Source organism: Pelobates fuscus, chromosome 11 (assembly GCF_036172605.1).
Source record: "Pelobates fuscus isolate aPelFus1 chromosome 11, aPelFus1.pri, whole genome shotgun sequence".
Classification (NCBI taxonomy): Eukaryota; Metazoa; Chordata; class Amphibia; order Anura; family Pelobatidae; genus Pelobates; species Pelobates fuscus.
This window is the reverse complement of record NC_086327.1, coordinates 16,559,192-16,583,554: the sequence shown is the minus strand read 5'-3', so window position 1 is coordinate 16,583,554 and position 24,363 is coordinate 16,559,192. Positions and strand designations below refer to the sequence as shown.

Sequence of the window (24,363 nt, the reverse complement as noted above, 5' to 3'; positions counted from 1 at the left end):
CCCAAAATATAGTAAAATCTTACCTTTATTCCAGACTGCTGACTCTGCCCCTGGTCTGCCTCCTTGGCTGACAAAATCAGAAGTGGAGATCTGAGCCAATAACAATGCTTTCCCATATGAAAGCTTTGGATTGGCTGAGCTTTTCAAGGAGGCAGATCAGGAGCAGAGCCAGCACAAGCCAAACATAGCTCTGGCCAATAAGCATCTCCTCATAGAGATGAATTGAATCTATGCATCTCTATGAGGAAAGTTCAGTGTCTGCATGCAGAGGGTGGAGACACTGATTGTCAGTCACACTGTGCAGCACTGACCCAGGAAGCACATCTAGCAGCCACCTGAGGAGTGGCCAGTGGAGTTATCCCTAGGCTGTAATGTAAACATTGCATTTTCTATAAAATGACAGCATTTACTGCAAAAGGCCTGAAAGGAATGATTCTACTCACCAGAACAAATACAGCAAGCTGTAGTTGTTATGGTGACTATAGTGTCCCTTTAATGTCTCTTAAGCATTTGGGGAGATGTCAATATGGACTAACTCAAAAAAATCATATTGTTATGTCACGTATCACATAATTCTGCACAGAGTTATAACACCCACAGACAATTAGCTTAGATTACAGACACTATAAATCAGTATTAGACTGCTTTACTGCTTACACATGCAAGTATCAGTTAAGATTCAAAGTTGGGAAATCCAAACAATCTAAATAACCAAATTCACAGATATTAGGCATGTTGCTGCTTAGCCCAAAGAGATGAGATTTAAGAATCCGCAGTTCTGTGAATGTGTTGATGTTCATGGCACACTGGCCTATAGCAGTTATATATAGTAAAAAAACATTACAGGTTGTCCTAATTTATATAAAATATTATCTGTCTGTCTGTTCGTCCATCCGTTTATCCATCTATCTATCATATACATAAAATAGGTGCAGCGATCAGTTTGCATATAGGAATACTCCAAGCACCATAAGCACTACAGGCTACTCTAATGGTTAGTGTGCTGAGAGTGCACAGGCATCCTGCCAGGGTAAGTAGTTGGACTGGTTTAAAACAGCTAGACTTCTTACTTGGGATCCACTGGGGCTGAGAGTGTGAAGCTCCAAAGCAGAGGAGATTCAGTTAACTATATTGAGCAAAGCCCAACCTTCAACTGACAACTCTTAACCAATGAGCGCTTCTCTGCCCTGGCGGACTAACCTCAGTGCAGAAGCTTCCTGGCTACATGGGATTAATCATTGGATGAGTGGACCCAAGTAGTCAAAAAATTTTAAAATAATTTTACTCCTTCCCCTGGAAATCTGCCAAAGCACTACTGGCATCATAACCATTTTGATTGTTCCTTTAACAGTTACTTGTGATTTATTGTTGCTACAGTTATATATAAGATACTCCATCATGTGTCACACATCTTGTACTCTGTTCTTTCAATGTCATCCTGTAGATCTCACAGAAAAGCCAGAAATTATTATTACTCCCCAAAAGAACCTGGTTGCAGGAAAGAGTGTGACCCTGACATGTAAACCTCCTGGAACTGGTAAATGCCCTGGGCCAGCTCCAGAAATCACATGGGGGAAACTTGAAAAGAACAATAAGGCTGTATCTGATCGAGATATTATATGTGGGGGAAAGAATATTAAAATATCTCAGTGTAAAGAGTCAGCAATCACCTTTACCCTGTCTCAGGATGATCACAGAACATCTATAACCTGCACAGTGACTTTTCCATCTGTGAAAAAAACTCCCCAGAGTTTAGTTACCCTAAACGTTCAGTGTAAGTATCTCTCACATTATATACTGTGTCTGTCTGTGTATGATTGATCCATTGGTGCTTTCCTAGGTGTCCCTATGGATGAGCCAAAACTTGTCACTTCTGCACAGTTGCCAGAAGACAATTAACGTGAACCACACTTTCAATAAACAGACAGCTTCAGTGATGCAAATCATTCAAACTACTGGTTTAGTTAAAAAAAAAAAAACGCTCAGTGAACCTCATACAGAATAATAGATTGAGAATTGAGTGAGCAAAAAAATATAAAAAAGTATGCACAAATTCAAAAAGAAAATGAAAATATTACAAACAAAACAAAGACCAACAAACCAAAATATCTGTATGAAAGGGGAAAACAAAATTAAAACATAGGTTAAAAAATGTTTTACTTAGGATTTTCTTTTGTTTATATATTTATTTTTTGTACTTTATGCATACTTTTTAAAACATTTTGCATACTCAATCTATAATTTTCGCACTTCTGCACAGTTCCTAGCTTAGTGAATAACTCTGATATACATTGCTTAGAATTTAAAGGGACACTAGAGGATGAAGTTGTCTGGGTGCCATGTCCCTGTTGCTTTAACCATGTCGCAGAAAACTTTGCTGTTCTGTAATCTAAACAGTGCAGGGTTTAAATGCCTCTAGATGCTGTTACTCTGATAGTCACTAAAGACTTTTCCATCCGCATCGCACACTAAAACTCTGCTACTCGATTTTTTTTGCTAAACCATCTAAGTGACATTGAGTGGCATTTTGCTGTGCATGCACATTAGCCTCCCAATGCTTTCCTAATGAAAAGAGGTCATCAATCTCAATTATTTCAGCCATGGAGGCAGCTGCGGAGAAAGCACAACAAAAGAGAAAAAGTAAGTGAAATGTCTTTTCATGCACTCGAAGGGGCGGCTTTCACCTAAACAGCCTTAGGAATGCACGTTTATATTCCTAAAGCTAACACTCTAAAGTTATGGCAGTGAATTAATGTATCTTAAACCAATACATTTTCTGCACTTAGATGAGAATGGCAAACATCATAATATTACTTAAATGGTGATATCATTATTTTTGTTTCTGTTTCAGATCCTCCATCCATTTCTTTTTCTTCTGAAATTCAAGGTATTAATATTTGTTTTCATTATTTAAGTAATTAAAGTATCATTCCTCCAGTGAGTCTTGGAACCTCGCTGATTCACATCCTGAGATGTATTCTACTTATTAAACTTGTTTTCTTGCTTTATTTTCCCCCACTAAGATTTACTACTTGCATTTACATACAGAGAAATATTTAATAAACATCAAAACTGTAGAGGTTTCAAAACTTAATTTCTAAATGTTAGCATAAATAGGCACGCTGTGACTAGAGCTGCAATTTTGAAATTAAGTATTTTTTGAACATTATAATTATAAAAGGTACTCAGGTGAATGGATTAAAGAGTAGAGGGGCTCATTCACTATTTTATGTGTTCTAGTGAATTTAAATTAAAATGGCAAAATATAGCAGATTCTGTTGAATTTCCATTTACTAGGGCTTTCTGAGCAAGACGACACATAGAATTCAAAGTTGAGTAGTGTTGAGTTGAATTCTATGTGTCGTCTTGCTCAGAAATGCTTTAGACTTGAGAAAGGGAGGTTCTCCTGAAAGCTTGTCATTAAAATATTATGTTAGTCCGATAAAAAAAAGGTATTACAAGATACTAATTTTATCTGATTTTTACATCTACATCACTGGTCTAATACGGTTACAATCTTTACTTGACTCTTTATTTGTTTTATTATTCATAAATATTACCTGCCAGAAACCTGTTTACATTAGCTGGTTAAATCAGGAAAATGTACTTTACTTCAACTTTATGTAAAGGTTGATGAGAATACCCCCCAGTGAGTGGCGTACGTACCACGGTTCCCCTGCGGACCACCGCAACCGGGTACCACCTTCCACGTTTTGCGGTCCCGGCCCGTGCGGCAAATCGCTGGGGCCACATGTTAAGCGGTCCATCGGGTGGCCCATGCTGTCAGGGCCACCCGATGGAGATGGATTATCAGGAGTCCGGTCAGCGCTGGGTGCTTTAACAGCGCGACCGGGCCCCCTGTGATTACATCACTGCTGGGAGGAAGTGACTCCCCGATCACTCCTCCTAGCTAACAGAGCCCATGCGGGAGAAAACAGGAAGGAGGAGGGAGTCAGAGTGGGAACTCTGACTCCCATCAGGCTGAGCCACCCCCCAGGGAAAGTCACACAAGGTAGGAAACATTTTGTGTATGTATGTGTGTGTGTGTATGTATGTGTGTGTGTGTGTGTCTCTGTATGTGTGTCTGTATCTCTGTATGTGTGTGTGTGTCTCTGTATGTATGTGTGTATGTATGTGTCTGTATGTATGTGTCTGTATCTCTGCATGTGTGTATGTATGTGTGTCTGTGTCTCTGTATGTGTGTCTGTGTGTGTATGTGTGTCTCTGTATGGGTGTGTGTGTGTGCGCCTCTGTTTGTGTCGCTGTGTCTCTGTCTGTTTGTGTCTCTGTATGTGTGTGTGTGTGTATGTATGTGTCTGTCTCTGCATGTGTGTATGTATGTGTGTGTCTGTGTCTCTGTATGTGTGTGCCTCTGTGTGTTTGTCTGTGTCTCTGTCTGTGTGTGTATGTATGTATCTGTGAGTGTGTATGTATTTGACTGTCGGGGGGTTGTGTCTGTGTGTGTGTATGCGTTTGTATGTGTGTGTCAGGGGGGGGGGCACAGTTAGTGGGGAGAGGGTCAGGGTGTGGGTGGGCCCACGGATCAGTTTCGCACCAGGGCCCCATGGATTGTGTGTACGCCACTGCCCCCAGTCAATGTACTTAGCTGAATCTGATGGTAAAAATGCCAGAGAAAACCTTGCACGTCTTTAACACACATTAAGTTTTAAGTATATAATTTCTCTCTTGTAATGGTTTGAAATAAATGTGATTTAAAACTTGTGATTATTATGTATCAAGTGATATCTAGTTAATTAATAAGTCACTTGCTATGCCAGTAAAAAGAAATGAGATATTATTCCAGTCTCACCCAATTTTAAATAGGGTGAGAAGACTATTTTGGATATAATTAGTAATTTGGCACGTTATTCGCCAAGTTGGAGATCATTTTCTAACAGGTTTATTACGCCATACAGTAGGCAAGTTATTTTTACAGAACTCCCTTCTTCATTAATAGTCCCCTTGAGTAAGTTATCTAAGAACTCAAAGGGTGTTACGGTAAGTGAAAGATATATAAAAAATGTGTGTCACAGTGCAGTGTCGTGTAAGATCATAGAGCAAAGGTTGGTTTCTCCGACTTTCCAATTGTTACATGAACACATACCCTTGGTAATCAAAACCCAGGAACACGCACAGTCGCAGACTTACAGAAGAACTGTCACTTAGCTTTTCTTAGCTAAGTGACAGTTCTTTTTAATAATAACTTATTAAAACCAATTTTGTGGAAGTGACAGTTCCTCTTTAATATTACACGTAAGAGAAGAGTCACCACCACTCACTGATACATAGTGCAAACTTTAACCCATTTCTTTAAAATTTTTCCCACAAAAATTAATTGCAAGTTCTAATAGGGTCTCTGATCTACAACTCTACGGCTTTAGAAAATAATATCTGTGTTTCTTTGTCAATAGAGATGTTTCACTGTTTGTTACATGGTACACGTAACGTTTTTCTCTAGATATTCTTCTTTTGTTTTGTAGGACAATCTGCTACTAATGACTCTGTAAGTGTGGACAATGGAGACTCTGTGCTTTTTCGATATTCAGTAGACAGTAACCCACCTGCTAATGTTACATTGATGAGAGGGGAGGAGAGGTTAGTTAGCACTGTAACTGGACAAGAGCTGATCCTGCACCTTCAGAACATAACGCTCAGAGAGGCCAGTACCTACACCATCTCAGCATCAAACCAGCACGGGAGAAAAAACAAGTCTGTGATTTTACACGTAATAAGTGAGTAGTGGGTTGCATGGGTTAAATAGAAAATATTTGAGTTTTTCTTTTTTAATTAACCTTTTAATATAATTGAATAATGAATTTGGTTTTCTTTCTTTAAATATTTAAACATTTATTGCAACCTAGAACTTCCAATGACACAAAGTCAGTGAATACAATATTCAGATTTCTTTTTATAATTATTAGATTTAGCGGTTTGTAATTCTCATTATTGCTTATGTTGACTAATGTAGAGTTATTCATGTATCGTGAATTGCTAGACATTTTGTGGGAAATTTCACGTGTTGTCAAAACAGCTGAATCTACTAAATTAAAGGGACTCTATAGTCACCATATAAAAGCAAGAAAGACAGGTCCCCCAGCCTTCCTTCTTGCTTTTATATGAACTTTCATTAATTAAAAAAAAAAAATCGGTGTTTTTATATTAAAAACTTACCTCCGTTCCAGCGCCGAGCTCCCCGCTAGGCCGCGCCCCCTTTTTCGTCAAAATGACGAAATCGCGGGGCCCAATGGGACGGCTTCGCGCTGGACCAATCGCGTTCTTCATAGAGCGGCATTGAATGCCGCCCTATGAAGAACCTGAGCGCTTTACCGCGCATGTGCGCGGAATGCGCGTTCGCGAGCTGAGCTGTCTGACTGACAGCTCAGCTCGCTTTCTAAAATTATCAATAAGGGGGGGACCTACTGTCCCCCCCCGGCCCCCACCCCTGAGCGGCGGGTGGGGGCCCTAAAATTATCAATAAGGGGGGGGACCTACTGTCCCCCCCCGGCCCCCACCCCTGAGCGGCGGGTGGGGGCCCTAAAATTATCAATAAGGGGGGGGACCTACTGTCCCCCCCCGGCCCCCACCCCTGAGCGGCGGGTGGGGGCCCTAAAATTATCAATGGGGGGGGGACCTACTGTCCCCCCCCGGCCCCCACCCCTGTGCGGCGGGTGGGGGCCCTAAAATGATCAATGAGGGGGGGGACCTACTGCCCCCCCCCGGCCCCCACCCCTGAGCGGCGGGTGGGGGCCCTAAAATTATCAAAAAGGGGGGGGACCTACTGTCCCCCCCCGGCCCCCACCCCTGTGCGGCGGGTGGGGGCCCTAAAATTATCAATGAGGGGGGGGACCTACTGTCCCCCCCCCGGCCCCCACCCCTGAGCGGCGGGTGGGGGCCCTAAAATTATCAATGAGGGGGGGGACCTACTGTCCCCCCCCCGGCCCCCACCCCTGAGCGGCGGGTGGGGGCCCTACAATTATCAATAAGGGGGGGACCTACTGTCCCCCCCGGCCCCCACCCCTGTGCGGCGGGTGGGGGCCCTAAAATTATCAATGAGGGGGGGGACCTACTGTCCCCCCCCCCGGCCCCCACCCCTGAGCGGCGGGTGGGGGCCCTACAATTATCAATAAGGGGGGGACGTACTGTCCCCCCCCGGCCCCCACCCCTGTGCGGCGGGTGGGGGCCCTAAAATTATCAATAAGGGGGGGACCTACTGTCCCCCCCCGGCCCCCACCCCTGTGCGGCGGGTGGGGGCCCTAAAATTATCAATAAGGGGGGGACCTATTGTCCCCCCCCGGCCCCCACCCCTGAGCGGTGGGTGGGGGCCCTAAAATGATCAATAAGGGGGGGACCTACTGTCCCCCCCGGCCCCCACCCCTGAGCGGTGGGTGGGGGCCCTAAATACAAAGGGGGGGGGACCCTAGTTAACCCTCCCCCCCCCCCCCAAAAAAAAATATCTCCCTACCTACCCCCCTCACCCTAAAAATAATGAGGGGGGACCATTAACTAAAAACCTGTAAAAAAGAAAAAATGAGATAAAATCAACTTACCATTCGATGTTTTCTTTCTTCTAAAATCTTCTTTCTTCAGCCCCAAAAAAGGCCAAATAAAAATCCATAATAACCGACGCAATTAAAAAAAAAAAAAAAAAACCGAGCGCAAAAAAAAATAATCCATCTTCACCCATGGAGGGCTCCGCGCAGACTGAGCTCCGCAGGGTGGGGAAGGCTTATAAAGCCTTGCCCCGCCCTGCAATTAGGCTAAGAACACTCTGATTGGTGGGTTTGAGCCAATCAGAGTGCTCTTTGTCATTTTACAAGCGTGGGAAAGTTTTTTGGAATTTTCCCACGCTTGTAAAATGACACAGAGCACTGTGATTGGATGGATTTCAAGCCATCCAATCACAGTGCTCTGTGTCATTTTACAAGCGTGGGAAAGTTCTTTGGAATTTTCCCACGCTTGTAAAATGACACAGAGCACTGTGATTGGATGGATTTCAAGCCATCCAATCACAGTGCTCTTTGTCATTTTACAAGCGTGGGAAAGTTCTTTGGAATTTCCCCACGCTTGTAAAATGACACAGAGCACTGTGATTGGATGGGTTTCAAGCCATCCAATCACAGTGCTCTGTGTCATTTTACAAGCGTGGGAAAATTCCAAAGAACTTTCCCACGCTTGTAAAATGACACAGAGCACTGTGATTGGATGGCTTGAAATCCATCCAATCACAGTGCTCTGTGTCATTTTACAAGCGTGGGAAAATTCCAAAGAACTTTCCCACGCTTGTAAAATGACAAAGAGCACTCTGATTGGTTTAAACCCACCAATCAGAGTGTTCTTAGCCTAATTGCAGGGCGGGGCAAGGCTTTATAAGCCTTGCCCACCCTGCGGAGCTCAGTCTGCGCGGAGCCCTCCATGGGTGAAGATGGATTATTTTTTTTGCGCTCGGTTTTTTTTTTTTTTTTTTTTTAATTGCGTCGGTTATTATGGATTTTTATTTGGCCTTTTTTGGGCTGAAGAAAGAAGATTTTAGAAGAAAGAAAACATCGAATGGTAAGTTTTTTTTATCTCTTTTTATTTTTTTACAGGTTTTTAGTTAATGTTCCCCCCCTCATTATTTTTAGGGTGAGGGGGGTAGGTAGGGAGATAATTTTTTTTTTGGGGGGGGGGGGGGGGAGGGTTAACTAGGGTCCCCCCCCCTTTGTATTTAGGGCCCCCACCCACCGCTCAGGGGTGGGGGCCGGGGGGGACAGTAGGTCCCCCCCTTATTGATAATTTTAGGGCCCCCACCCGCCGCACAGGGGTGGGGGCCGGGGGGGGACAGTAGGTCCCCCCCTTATTGATAATTTTAGGGCCCCCACCCGCCGCACAGGGGTGGGGGCCGGGGGGGGACAGTAGGTCCCCCCCTTATTGATAATTTTAGGGCCCCCACCCGCCGCACAGGGGTGGGGGCCGGGGGGGACAGTAGGCCCCCCCCTTATCGATAATTTTAGGGCCCCCACCCACCGCTCAGGGGTGGGGGCCGGGGGGGGACAATAGGTCCCCCCCTTATTGATAATTTTAATTTTAGGGCCCCCACCCGCCGCACAGGGGTGGGGGCCGGGAGGGGGGGGGACAGTAGGTCCCCCTTATTGATAATTTTAGGGCCCCCACCCGCCGCACAGGGGTGGGGGCCGGGGGGGGACAGTAGGTCCCCCCCTTATTGGACCTACTGTCCGGGGGGGGACAGTAGGTCCCCCCCTTATTGATAATTTTAGGGCCCCCACCCGCCGCACAGGGGTGGGGGCCGGGGGGGGGACAGTAGGTCCCCCCCCTTATTGATAATTTTAGGGCCCCCACCCGCCGCACAGCGGTGGGGGCCGGGGGGGGGGGGAAGGAGAGTAGGTCTCCCCCCCCCCCCCCCCCCTTCAACCACTATTGTGGACAGTCAGCTCCCTGTGGGTTCGGGCTTCAGCTGTCAGCTGAAGCTGAAGCTGTCAGCTGAAGCCACGCCCGCAGCAGTGCTGACAGGCTATCAGCACACAAAGCGCGTTCACAGTGCTTTGTGTGCTGATAGCCCGTCTGATGCATTCACCCAGAATGCATCGGACGAGAGGCCTTTTTAGGGCCTCTGAACTCGGAAGTCCCTCTGGTGGCCGTCTGATTGACTGCAACAAGAGGTGTTCCAAGCTTCCAATGTAAACACTGCATTTTCTCAGAAAATACAGTGCTTACAAGAAAAAGGCTCCGGGTAGCTGTAGCACTCACCTGAACAACCTCATTAAGCTGAAGTTGTTCAGGTGACTATAGTGTCCCTTTAAGCTCATGAGTTTTGGTCTAAAATGTTCCTTGTCAATGCCCAATAATTCACAGTTTAGTAAATAACTCTGAATGGTTTGGAATGAGAAATTCCAGCATGCTACCAAGAGACTGTCCATGATTCAATGAACTGATCTATTGTGCAAAATATAGTTTATTATATAGCATTGCATTACAGTGTGGGGAGGTTGGACACACAATTCATACACAACCACACACATCACACAGTCACTCACAGACACCCCAGACATTAAAAAATACACAGCTACCCCCAGATATTACACACAACCTCCCCACACACATCACACACAGTCACCCCAGACTCAGCCCCACACATCACACAAGCCACCGCAGACTCAGCCATACACATCACACGCAGGTCATTTTATTAATTACAATTTGCAGGACCTGCCTGACAACCTAGGCAGAAAGTCCAGGGAATTTCATTTGCTAGCACTATATTTAACCCTGTAACTTTCCAAGACACTATAAAACTTGTACATGGGGGTACTGTTTTACTTGTTTCAAAACAGTAAAATTTATAACAACGATGTTATCATCAGCGAAAGCGATATTTTTTGCATTTTTCACACATAGATGGCACTTTGACTGACAATACTACTGTTTTAAAACACTAATATTTGTGTTCAGCGAAGTCTCCTGAGTATAACAGTACCCCTCATGTACAGGTTTATTGGTGTTTTCAAAAGGTACAGAGTCAAATATAAGGCTTGCATTTCAGTTTTTTCACATTGAAATTCGCCAGATTTCAATGTGAAAAAACTGAAATGCAAGCCTTATATTTGACTCTGTACCTTTTGAAAACACCAAAAAACCTGTTACATTGCCTTTGAGACCATATGGTAGCCCAGGAATAAAAATTACCCTCATGATGGCATACCATTTGCTATAGTAGACAACCCAAGGTATTGCAAATGGGGTATGTACAGTCTTTTTTAGTAGCCACTTAGTCACAAACACTGGCCAAAATTGGCGTTTAAATTCGTTTTTTGCATTTTTCACACAAACAAATATTAACTCTAACTTTGGCCAGTGTTTGTGACTAAGTGGTTACTAAAAAAGACTGGACATACCCCATTTGCAATAACTTTGGTTGTCTACTATTGCAAATGGTATTCCATCATGGGGGTAATTTTCATTCCTGGGCTACCATACGGTCTCAAAGGCAACGTAACCAACCTGGTGAATTTCAATGAGAAAAAACTAGAAAATGTAACATGCTATATTTGACCCTTTTACTTCCCAAACACCATATAACCTGTACATAGGGGGTACTGTTTTACACGTGAGCCATGGCTGAATACAAATATGTGTATTTTATTGCAGTAAAACAAACAGTAGTATGACACTCACAGTTAAAATGTCATGCAGAACTAAAAAAATAACATGTCTTATTTTCTCCCATTTTGTTTATATTTTATTCATATTAAATTATGTTTTATAGCTAAATATTAGATGTTAAATGAAAGCCCTGTTTCCCCTGAATAAAATGATATATAATATGTGTGGGTTGCACGGAATATGAAAGAGGAAAAGTACGGTTGAACAGACATATAATCAAATTCGAGTTTTTGTTTACGTTTTGTTATGATCACAACGTGTACATTAGGCTCAGTCTTTAAGGAGTTAAGCGACGCCCTCCAGTCAATATACATAATCACTGTAGCAATTACAGCCCTATATAGCAAGATCTTTATAAGAGATAGCAGACAGAAAATCCCATACTGTTTGTAGCACAATAGACGCAGTTGTATTGCTCAGATATTCTGCTTTACCTTTTATGCCTACATGCTTTGACATTGTATATTAACCCAATGGTAACTATCTATTTGGTACTAACTACACAATCAAGCTTATTGTTATTTTTATTATACTTTATCTATGTTTTAAACTTGCACCGCTATTGATTTCTAAACAAAAAATGTGTGCAGTTCTGCCTATATGCCTACATTGTTAAGCTTAATGTTAACACTTGTCTAACTTTTGATGTTGTGGCATAGCAAGAATGCCTGTTAATCTCATGCACGTCAAAAACAAAGAATTATTATAATTTTTTTTTTTAAATATGTTGTTATCAAGTATTTATCTCTGCTTGTAACTAATGAATACATTCTGGTTTAAACTCTTTCAATTTTTTTTTCTTTACAGGTGCTAGTAAGAGGCATGAAGAGCAAAACTGTGTGGACGGTTTTAATGGTATGATTTTACTTGCTGGTTTATCAGTCTGGAGCAAAAATCTAACACATGATTGCTTTCTTTAAAGGATCCTCCTTCTGCCCTGCCCCCAATTAAGCTATTTGACTGACATCATCAGAATTGATGACGTGAGCCAATCCAATGCTTTCACATGGGCTTCATGTGTATTGCAGGTCATGAGTTTGGAAATTATCTAAAGTTGTTTTATTTTTTCTGAAATGGGTCTTCTGTTCTTGAGGAGTGCAGGGTTGTTGGGATTTGTGCTATCAATAAATACAGTTACAATTAATTATATACAATTGCTGTAAATTGGTAAAACACAATACAAAATCAATTCTGTTGAAACAGCTGTGACCAAAGTATACAACAATTTAATCGCTGCTAAATCTCGCTGCCATTACTCTATCTAATTCTCCTTGACATTTTAGCTGCATTTGACACTGTTGATCATCAACAGCTTCTTCTCGGTCTACGAGATACTGCTCTCTCCTGGTGCTCCTCCTACCTCTCCCATTGCTTTTAAATTGTGTCTTTCTCTGGCTCTGCCTCTTCTCCCCAACCCCTATCTGTTGGTGTCCCTCAAGGTTCAGTCCTTGGTCCCCTATACTGCCTCCCTTGGTAAACTCATCAGCTCCTTTGGCTTCCATTATCATTTATATGCAGATGACACACAAATCTACCTGTACTCTCCTGATCTCTCTCCGCCCATCTTGACTCATGTCTCTGACTGCCTCTCTGCAATTTTCAATTGGATGGCTGCTCACTTCCTTAAACTCAACCTGTCCAAAACAGAACTTCTGGTCTTTCCTCACTCAAGTGTTGCTACTCCCATGTCTGTCTTCCTCCAAGTCAACGGCACCACCATTACCTCTACCTCGCAGGCTCGCTGCCTAGGTGTTCTCTTTGACTCTGACCTCTCTCTCACCCCTCATGTCCAGTCGATCGCCAAATCCTGCCGCTTCCACCTCAAAAACGTAGCTCGCCTTCAATCCTATTTAACACCAGGTACAGCTAAGGTGCTGGTCCATTCCATTGTTCTTTCTCATATTGACTACTGCAATCCCCTTCTCAGTGCTCTTACGTGTTCCCAGATTGCACCACTGCAATCAATTATAAAAACAGCGGCAAGGCTCATTTTCCTATCTGCCCGCACCTCCCACGGTGCTGTATGTAACTTTATTTATATTTTAAATCTTCATATTGAAATATTTTCATACAATTTCATTTTCTATCTACAGACAAAACATTCACGAACCAAATCCGTGATATAATGATCGGGTGTGTATGTGGAATTACCCTCGCAATGTGTGTGATTCTCATAGTAAAATTAATTTCAAGGTATGAAATAAAGTGAAAAACAATGGAACTTTAAAGTTATATTAATAACATATTTTCATTAAAACAAGCATTTTAAATTAAATAAAATTATATTGTAGAATATAATTTATACAGATTCAATGCCATGGGATATGTTTTACTACTAGGTTTATTGGGGTTGAGGGCACTGAAACCTTTTTTTATTTAAAAAGACCCATCTTACCAACCAGGAGATAGATGCTGAATGGTGAGAAGCCAGAAGTCTCCAATCCCTTATGCAATCCACATTCCACTTTACACGGCCTATAGGTATCAGCATAGGCGTGCGCAGCCTATAGCATATGTGTGTGTGTGTGTGTGTGTGTGTGTGCTGTTAGTGTGCTGTGTGAGGGTGCTGTATATGTAAAGGTGCTTTTAGTGTAATGTGTGTGTGAGGGTGCTGGTAGCATGCTATGTGGGTGATGGTGTTTGTTTGTGTGTGTTTGTGAGGGTGCTGGTAGTGTGCTGTGTGTGTGTTTGTTAGGTTCTTGTTAGTGTGCTGCATGAGGGTGATGTGTGTGTGAGGGTGCTGTGTGTTTGTAAGGGTGCTGTGTGTGTGTTTGTGAGGGTACTGTGTGTGTGAGGGTATTGTTTTTATGTGTGGGTGCTGTGTTTGTGGGGGTGCTGGTTGTGTGTGTGTGCTGTATGTTTGGAGGGAATGTGGGGGTGGAGGTGGGGGCAGATTAGTAAATATCCCCCTCCCTTCTTACCTTATGTAGGGAGGGGTGATCCTTGCTGCCATGTGCCATCCCTGTTAGTCCAGTGGAGAGTGAAGTGAGCCTGCGGAGCTAGAGTTCACCGTAGCGAGATCTGAGCATTGCCACAGCAACACTTAGATCTTGTGAGAGGAACCCAGCGGGCCTGCTGGCTAGAGCTCCCCGGGTCCTTTCCTGCCTCCCTCCATGCTGCTGTGGGCCTATGAGGTAGAATTTTGATATCTCAATCAATAGGCGTGCCGGGGGGATTGGAGTGTGCCCAGGCACACCCGGCACACCCCGTGCGCACGCTTATGGGTATCAAGACGGTCATTCATCAGATCCCGGTGTTAATAATGGGTTCTCAGGGCTCTCTTTATTTATTTAATTACTCCAAGTTCATTTACTTAACTGAGGGCAATGCACAGAACTGAGTGTTTAGCTGCATGCTCACTAGAGCCCTTTTAAGATTGCCCAGGAGCCTAGGCAAGGTGCCAGATTGGGCCTCCTCTCATAGCCCTGGGCTCAGTTTCAGTGAGTGGTGCTTGTGAGTCTAGAAGTTGAGTACTGCATGTGTGTGAGGAGACTCAGTATTATTATTATGTGAGAGAGTGTGTAGAGGATGGTGAGAGTTAGATGTAAAGGGGTGGGGGAGTGTGCCTGTGTGTGCTGGTTGATAGTGTGGTGAGTGTGGAGGTTGAATTTTGTGTGTGCATGAGTTTAAATGCCGTAAGTGTGTATGTGTACATATGTGGAGGGGAGTCTGAGTGTGGCTGAGTGTTGTATATATGTAGTATCTTAGTGTGTGTATCTTTCCCCCTCCTGCTTACTTTTCCCTAGTGGTCCAGTGGAGAGTATTCCCAGGTGGTCAGATGAAGGATGAGCTGGATATCTGAAGGTCCGTTGAGGGAGTTTTGTGGTCTGCATCCATGTAGGGTGCACATCCCTTTAAGAGCTTCTTGGTGGTATGACACGCTGTCAGTGACTCAGAGCACTGCTTGTTGCACTCAAAAAGAAATGCCAGGGGGAATGAAAGGGAGCTCATGAAGTAATCTGCACCCCACAGAGACAGTGCCACGTGAAATCAACATTTTCTAAACTAAGTGATTTATGTGGTTTTTTTTTCTCATATTACATTTGTGTAAGCACTTTCTTGACAAATATAGTTTTATAAAATTATAGAAGAGGTTTACATGTCCATCATTAAAAAATGACCCTGAAAATAAAATCTAAAACGCTTTATTAAAAATGTATATTTTTTTTGCATATTTATATTTTATTTTTATATTTTATATTTTTATATTTTATTTTTTGATATTTTTTGATAGGAAAAGGGAAAAACAAAAATCAGATGCTGTGCCATCATCTGGAAATGATAACACCAATGAGATCAATGACATGTACATGAATGTGCATCCAGAATCAATGGTAAGAAAATATGTAACTGGTCAACAGAAATAAAATAAAGATATTATTTAAATATCAGCCGAACAACTTTCCAAAAAAAAAAAAAAAAAAAAAAAAAAAAAATGACGGAGCGACGGACAAACAAAAAATATAACACCCAAGGTGAAAACGTAACAATGAGAAAATAAAAATATATACAATAATATTTATCTTGCAAATAACAAAAGACAGCCTCCCAAGATCGTTACCCCAAAGACGACCTTTATAACAAATGGAAGAAACCAAAAGACAGCTATTCGGGATACGGCTGTATAAATCTATAGAGGGACATAAGATCAAATATAGTGTAATACAATAATAACAGCGAATGGTGCGCAAAATTGAATACACTCACTGGATGGAGATGAATAAAGGCGCTCTTAGAGTGCCTTTCCCAGAAGTAGTGGGGGGCCAGAAATCCCTCTTTACACCTCCAGGCGGTAGATCCGACACAGGACTTCAACGGGTGAGGTTTAAAAAAAAATCTGTAAATTTATTGGATAAAAATGAAGCAGTCACCATAAAGCATAGGATATGTTTTTTTTTACATGTTACGTACATGGTGAATTGTTTTAATATTTGCGGTCCCTGAGGAAGTTCGTTCAGAACGAAACGCGTAGGACCTTGTTGCTGTTCTTTGTGATCCTATGCTTTATGGTGACTGCTTACCGTATTTATTCGAGCATAACGCGCAAAATTTTGTACCGATTTTTAATCGAAAATTAGGGGTGCGCGTTATACTCGAATAAATACATAAATAAGTACAATAAGCGCAAAAACGTACCTCCATTCCAACTCTGAGTCAAAGAGGGAGGAAGGAAAGGCGGCAAGCGGCGGCGGGTAAGGGCAGCTGCAGAGAGTAGGCAGTCTGTAGTGGAGGTGGATCCCTGCATTAGCCCAGCAGAAGAGGGAGGGAGTGGGTGCTCCAATAATACCTCCCAGGACCGCCGGGCTCATTACAAGCCCGGCGGTCCTGGGGGGGCGGGCAGCCAGCGTTTACTCACCTCCCTGCAGCTCCTCCAGCTCCCCAGTGTAAATCTTGCGAGACCCGCGGCCAGCTCTGACGGCAAGATTTACACTGGGGAGCTGGAGGAGCTGCTGGGAGGTGAGTAAACGCTTGCTGCCCCCCCCTCACAGCTAAGCCAATGCCAATGGACCCCCCTTCCTGGCAAGGCAACAAACAGGGAGGGTGTACAACAAAAAATAAATATTTATAATTAAACATATAAAAAAATTATTAATTTAATATACTTTTTTTGTCAATTACAATGCTTGATGTGAAACAAAATTTTATACCGATTTTTAATCGAAAATTAGGGGTGCGCGTTATACACGTGTGCGCGTTATACTCGAAAAAATACGGTAATTTTTATCCAATAAATTTACTGATTTTTTTTTTTTTAGACCTCACCCGTTGAAGTCCTCTGTCGGATCTACCGCCTGAAGGTGTAAAAAGGGATTTCTGGCCCCCCACTAGTTTGAGGGAGGCACCCTAAGATCGCCTTTATTCATCTCCATCCAGTGAGTGTATTCAATTTTGCGCACCATTCTGTGTTGTTATTGTATTACACTATATTTGATCTTATGTCCCTCTATAGGCATATAGATAGACAGAGAGATAGCTAGATAGATAGATACAGGGCTCGAGTCCTGCATAAACGCATGGGAACGGCGTTCCTACACTTTTTCCAAAGTAGGACCTGCAGGACCTGCCCTGCTACCTGCACACGGAGGCCCAACACACTCTCCAACTCTGTCTCATATTCGCGAGACCTGCGGCTGTCAGAGCATTGCCACAGATTACCATGGCAATGCTCCGCATAGCACGCAGGCGAGTCTCGCGAGAGTGAGGAAGAGCTGGAGAGGGAACACACAGTGTGCTGGGTCCCCATGTGCAGCGGCTGGCTCCCTCCACCATACCACCGGACGACCAGGGAATGCGATCTCCCCCCTCCCTGACAAGGTAAGAAGCAGGGAGGGGGGAATAAAATAAAAAAAATTACACACACAAGTTGAAAAAAAAAATGATTCCCCCCTAACACACACACACACCATCCAACACACACACACACACACACAATCCAACACACACACACACTTCCACTTCATCCAGCACACACACTTCCACTTCATCCAACACACACACACACACACACACACACACCATCCAGCACGCACACACACACACACACTGCACTTACTACAAACACACTACATTCATTATACACACTCTGCACTCATTACAAACACACTAGATTCAGATTCAATATACACACACACTAGATTAACTATACACACTTTGCACTCACTACAAACACACTGCATTTATTATACACACTGCACTCACTACAAACACACTACATTCATTATACACACACACTGCACTCACTACAAACACACTACATTCATTATACACACTGCACTCACTACAAACACACTACATTCATTATACACACTGCACTCACTACACACACTGTATTCATTATACACACTCTGCAAATCACTACACACACTAAATTCATTATACACACTACATTCATTATACACACTACATTCATTATACACACTACATTCATTATACACACTACATTCATTATACACACTACATTCATTATACACACTCTGCACTCATTACAAACACTGCACTCACTACAAACACACTACATTCATTATACACACTACATTCATTATACACTCTGCACTCATTACAAACACACTACATTCATTATACACACTGCACTCACTACACACACTGTATTCATTATACACACTCTGCAAATCACTACACACACTGTATTCATTATACACACTACATTCATTATACACTCTGCACTCATTACAAACACTGCACTCACTACAAACACACTACATTCATTATATGCACTGCACTCACTACACACACTGTATTCATTATACACACTCTGCAAATCACTACACACACTACATTCATTATACACACTCTGCACTCATTACATACACACTGCATTCATTATACACATCCTGCACTGCACTATATGCATAGAAGTGTAATTTTTTTAATAGATTTTTTTAGGGGAGAGGGGAGGGAAGATCTATCTTCCAAAGAACTTTCCCACGCTGTGTAAAATGAGCACTCTGATTTCAAGCCAACCAATCAGAGTGCTGTGACAGGCAAATGTAGACTTGCCTGTCAGTCTCTTCATTTTCCTGTCAGAGCACTCGGATTGGATGGCTTAAACCCACCAGAGTGTTCTTAGCCTAATTGCAGGGCGGGGCAAGGCTTTATAAGCCTTCCCTCACCCTGCAGAGCTCAGTCTGCGCAGAGCCCTCCATGGGTGAAAATGTAATAATTTTTTTTTTTTTTTTTTTAAACTGCGTTGGTTATTATGGATTTTTATTTGCCCTTTTTTGGGGCTGAAGAAATAGTTTAGAAGAAAGAAGTCGTCAAATGGCAAGTCTATTTTTTTTTCAACAGGTATTTAGATAAGTGTTCCCCCTCATTATTTTTAGGATGAGGGGGGTAGGTAGTGGTTATTATTTTGGGGGAGGGGGGTGACTAGGGGTTTGGGGACCCCTAGTCACCTGGGGGGTTAAATTTTTATTTAGGGCCCCCACCCACCACGCAGGGATGGGGCGGGGGGGGAGGACAGTAGGTCCCCCCCAAATTCCTATTTATGGCCCCCACTCAGGGGTGGGGGCTGGGGGGTGGACAGTAGGTTCCCCCCTTATTGTTATTTATGTCCCCCACGCAGTGGTGGGGGTGTGGGGGGAGAGCAGTAGGTCCCCCCCTTATTTTTATTTAGGGCCCCCACCCGCCGCGCAGTGGTGGGGGCCGGGGGGGGGAGGACAGTAGGTCCCCCCTATTGTTATTTAGGGCTCCACCTGATGCGCATGGGTGGGTGCCAGGGGAGAGGACAATAGGTTCCCCCCTACTTATATTTAAGGCCCCCACCCACTCAGGGGTGAGGGCAATAGGTCCCCCTTTTAGTTTAAAAGCCCCCACTCGCGCGTCGCAGATGGGGGGATTTTTATTTTTTATTTTTCACAGTGATATGTCTGTGTTCGGGTCCGGGGTCCAAAAAACTTAATGTTCGGTACGCACCCGAACTTTGCAATCCAAGTTCGCTCAACTCTAATTATGTGTCCATTCATCTATTTGACTTAATTCTTTTGTCAAAATGTATCTTTTAACTAAATGCACTGCATGCAGAAACTGAATTTCCTCATAGAGATGCATTAATTCAATGCATCTCTATGAGGAGATGCAGATTGGCCAAGCCTGTGTTTGGCCCCGTCCTAGCTACTTGCTGATTTCAGCCAATCTTAAAGCTAAAAATCATAAATTATGATGATGTCAAGCAGGAGGAGGATCAGGGGTGGGGTCAGTGCCGGTGGTCTTGCCCATGCTGGAAATAAGGAAACTTTAATTACCTTTTGAGGGGGTGGGGTGGGCAAGCCATCTAAATGGTGGTTTTAACACTATAGAGTCAGATATATACATTTGTGTTCCTTACCCCATAGTGTTCCTTTAAGCTGCACCACATGAAAATCAATATGTGAATCTACGTATGGCTTGTTATACTGCATTAAGAACAAAAACAGTGTTTAAAAAAATATTGAAAAGTAAATCTGATAAACAAAAATATTTCCCTTTAGATAAAATGTGTAGCTATCTTAGATCTGTAGAACTCTCCTATAATATATTGCATGAGGAGTCTAAATCTATTGATATCTTTGGATCACAAGTGCATATAATTTATATACTAATCCATTATCATTCAAATACTTATACTTTATTCTAAAAGAAAGAGTAACATATTATTATATCATTTCATACTGAAAATGAGGTTACAAACTAAATCTACGCAGTCCCTGTACCATTTATGTTACTCCAGTAGCAGCAAAAGTGAATTAAAGAAAATGTATCACTTAATTATACTATGTAGACTCTACAGAGTTACAGTTTTGTATATATTCTATAGGTCTCATAGTGCCTTAACTTGTTCACAATGTTTAAGCGCATTTATATACTTTGGATGATTTCATTACAATAAATATGTAACCAAAATGTCACCCAGATATCCACTCAGATTCTAGACACAATGTAGTTCACAATCTAAGATACGTGATCTGATCTCACTTTAATATTATTATTTAACTTTTAGATAACACATATATATTATACATTTTGCTTTAACATTTTGTGCCTCTGGTCCTGCAGGTAAATCCAGACTTATCGAATAAAAACAGAAATAAAGGAATGGATGAACAAACTCCAAATTATTCCACCATTAACTTCTCCGATGCACCCTCAAACCCCAAACAAAATCATTTTGAGCCTGTATACGCAGTGGTAAACAAGAAACAATAGACATTTTTAGTTAAAAAATTTCTGTCCGTAGTAGATACACTTGACCTCTTGGGTTTCGGCTCCCAAAATATTTGAACAGTCTAAATATTTTACAAATAAAGACAATAATGTTATTTGCGTTTTTATGAGTAAAGATCCTGGGATATGTCATTTAGAGGCTAAACTTTGTAATACAGCGTTAGGTCCAGATGTCTAAAATGTACAAAATCTAGCCTCTAGATATCACTTTGCAATACTTAGACCCAATATATCCATGGCTGTTCTGTCAATCACTTTATGCCACACACAAAATAGTAGTTTATAGAAAATTAGATAAAACGCACATCAATATCTACAAAAATAAAAACACTAAAATAGCGTAATACAGTTAGGTGTAAATCCCAGGATAGAATTCCGTATTCCACTCACAAATATAAATTGATAGTAGGCCTTAAGCTCATCATATTCAGGACTCTTTTCTTTGTTCTCACATCCAAACCATATACATATAGAGAGAGGAAAAAGAAAAAACACTTTGTGTAGATCTTCACTCATTTAAAAAGAACTACATTTATTGGTCTCACTTACAAGATATAAAAACAATATGTGGATTTTATCATATCCACTGGATCTCCACACAGCAAGATTCCCAGGGGGTTAAAGCAACAAACAGTTAAAACACAAAATCCAAAAGCCCTACTCGTTTCGCCAACTTGAATGGACATCCTCAGTGGCAACAGTCAATAAATCATTATGCATTCATCACAATACAGATCTCTACAGTATCAACCACAGTTTAAAAAGCCTGGTACAATCCTCCCTCTGGGCGCCATTAACCAATCCCAGAGCGAGGTCCATTTCTGTACCACTGTTATTCATTATGCTGGCTAAGCTTCTATTTCGTTCTTATGTCCGTGTCGCTTGCGTCCCACAATTTTGTCCTTCCACTTCCGTAATCCGCCTTCTTTGACGTTTGCGTTCCACACATGCATTCCATTCATTATGTCTTTATTTCCTTCAGATCTTATGGGACAGAATGGTGCAAGTTCATACACATAAAAACAGACAATATTTATGTATCAATTAGAGATTAAAAAAAACAAAACAAACAACAGACCCTTATGTTATTTTTAAAAGGGGATAAAATTTATTAAAACTAATCATCAGAAAGAGTTGGGATGGTGAAAAAAAAAATGTTTTAGATCTCTTAGATGGTCTAAACATATCAAAATCAAAATAAATTAAAAAAAATATGATTAGAAACGAAATAGAAATAAAAATAGAACATAAATAATAAATAAAAAATAAAAATAAATAAATAAAAAAAATCACAAAAAAGAATATCATAATAACCAAAACAAAGACAAACATGTTAGTATTAATTCTTAAGCGGAGTTCCATGCAAATGGACGAAATGTGTGGGGGTATTTAGATTTTTATTGTTTTAACGGTTTGCTGCTTTAACCCCCTGGGAATCTTGCTGTGTGGAGATCCAGTGGATATGGTGATATGCACACATTGGTTTTATATCTTGTAAGTGAGACCTATAAATCTACTCTGTGGGGTTTTTCTTTTTCCTCTCTCTATATGTATATGGTTTGGATGTGAGGAAGAAAAAGAGTCCTGAATTTGAGGAGCTTAAGTCCTACTATCAAATTATGTTTGTGAGTGCAATACGGAGTTCTATCCTGGGATTTACACCTAAGTATATTACGCTATTTTAGTGTTTTCTTTTCGTAGATATTGATGTGTGCTTTATGTGTTCTGAAGATATGGAGGAATCTTTGATGTATCTACATTTTTGAGAGAAAAGGTGAATTGTTATCAATTTTATTAGCCCTCTTTTTGTGTTCTTTCACTGGTGACTGTTGGTTGGGCAAAAGTGTGATCAATACTGAAAATGATATTGTTATTTATTATGTAGGATGGAATCTCCCTCCCCTGTTTTTATCTCCCCCAAAAATGTATATTGTGTTACTTTGTATAATTGGATAAGTTTATTTTTAGTTATGTAAAAATGTTAAAAGTGTTTCAATAAAATGTTTTGAAGAGAGTAATTTTTTTAAAAAACTACAGTTACCAACAGACTCTGTCACCTAACAATATACACACTCATAGATTGCCTCTCTTTCACACACTAACCTTCCCAACTCAAGGGAACACACCCTTCACACTCTCGTGGGTACACTTCCCAATAGTAGTGCACAAAGAAAACACACCAATATGCTTATGTTTGCATGGGATAAGGATAAACTTTTCAGGAGGACAATGCAGTAGATGTTTGATTTCAGGTCTAAACCAATATAACTGCTGGTTTGCAGAGGTTGGAAAAGTTCATGTCCAATTCCCAAAGCCTGATGAAATTAAAAGACCGAGAGTGGGGGAGTTTAGTGTGTCAAGTTTAACAAGTCAGGTGGGCAGCCCTTCACCATCTTTGGAACTGAATCCACCATTAGTCGCCCTTGCACTGTCCCATATTCTTATGCTTTGTTTAAACAACAGATTTTTAGTACTACTTCAATGGTCCTTGCGGTGAAATCTCACCTGCTTTGTCAAGACAAACATCTTTCTCACAGTCTCTAAACTGATTTCCTCATGAAGACCTCTGAAACCACCTTCAACAAGGCTCTCAAAGTTTTACATACATCGGGACATACAGTGTAAATAGGGAGCACAAGTTAAAATTGGTCATTTGCTTTTACTAATTTTAACATATAGTTACTTCAAATAAATGAGTCTTTTAAAATATCCCTGGACATTGCTTGACTTTTCTTTGGGGTCTGAAAACCTGTTCCTTTGGTGAGAATATACCACCTGAGTCCTGTCTACTGAACAAAAACTCAATTTAGCTCCACACACTTTCCTCACGCTGATCCAATCCAATTCCGATAGTTTGATGAAATGGGAACACTGGGAAAACAATGGGAAAGCAACTATTTCAAAGGGCTTTCTGTAAGGTCAACATCTCAGGAACGTTCCAATTAGGAACTGAAATGTTGACATTTTTTGTGAAGATATTTAAATAAAGCTAGTTTGGATTTGCAAGACCGAGAATACTGGCTACCTACCATTTGTATGAATATATATATATATATATATATATATATATATATATATATATTGATATTGTCTGAAATGTTGCTTAATATTTCTATATGTCATTAAACAGTTATTCAAAATGTGGCACAATGCTACCACCTAGTGGTGAAAATATAATTAACAAATTAAAAAATAAAACAGAACTAAATGGAAAGTATTGGTTATTAGAATGTTAGTGATTTATATACGTACATTTAGTGAGTTGGTGGTATGACACCGAAAGCATCCAGACAATTGCTGCAGATTTGTACAGTGGATCGAATTACGACTGTATTTGGCTAATAGAGGGAATAAATCTATTACCTTTTCAGTAATTTAGGCAGAATCCGAATACATAATTTACTGAATTTCTTAATGATTGGAGGCCAGTGGGTCATTTGGTCAATGCAGTGAGCAGTCACTGGCTATCCATGTTTTAGAAGTCAT

The 24,363-nt window shown here is 41.5% G+C and overlaps 1 protein-coding gene across 1 annotated transcript in view; it reads left to right on the top strand.

Moving 5' to 3' along the window:
• Positions 1–20,863, top strand: part of LOC134578078 (sialic acid-binding Ig-like lectin 9) — a 39,226-nt gene extending 18,363 nt beyond the window's left edge. Inside the window, exons 5-11 of the mRNA XM_063437053.1 lie at positions 1,445–1,774; positions 2,852–2,887; positions 5,481–5,732; positions 11,965–12,012; positions 13,251–13,350; positions 15,392–15,491; positions 20,710–20,863. Coding sequence (XP_063293123.1) covers positions 1,445–1,774; positions 2,852–2,887; positions 5,481–5,732; positions 11,965–12,012; positions 13,251–13,350; positions 15,392–15,491; positions 20,710–20,859 — 1,016 coding nt within the window. The 3' untranslated portion in view covers positions 20,860–20,863. The remainder of the gene's footprint in view (positions 1–1,444; positions 1,775–2,851; positions 2,888–5,480; positions 5,733–11,964; positions 12,013–13,250; positions 13,351–15,391; positions 15,492–20,709) is intronic.
• The last annotated feature ends 3,500 nt before the right edge of the window (positions 20,864–24,363 follow it).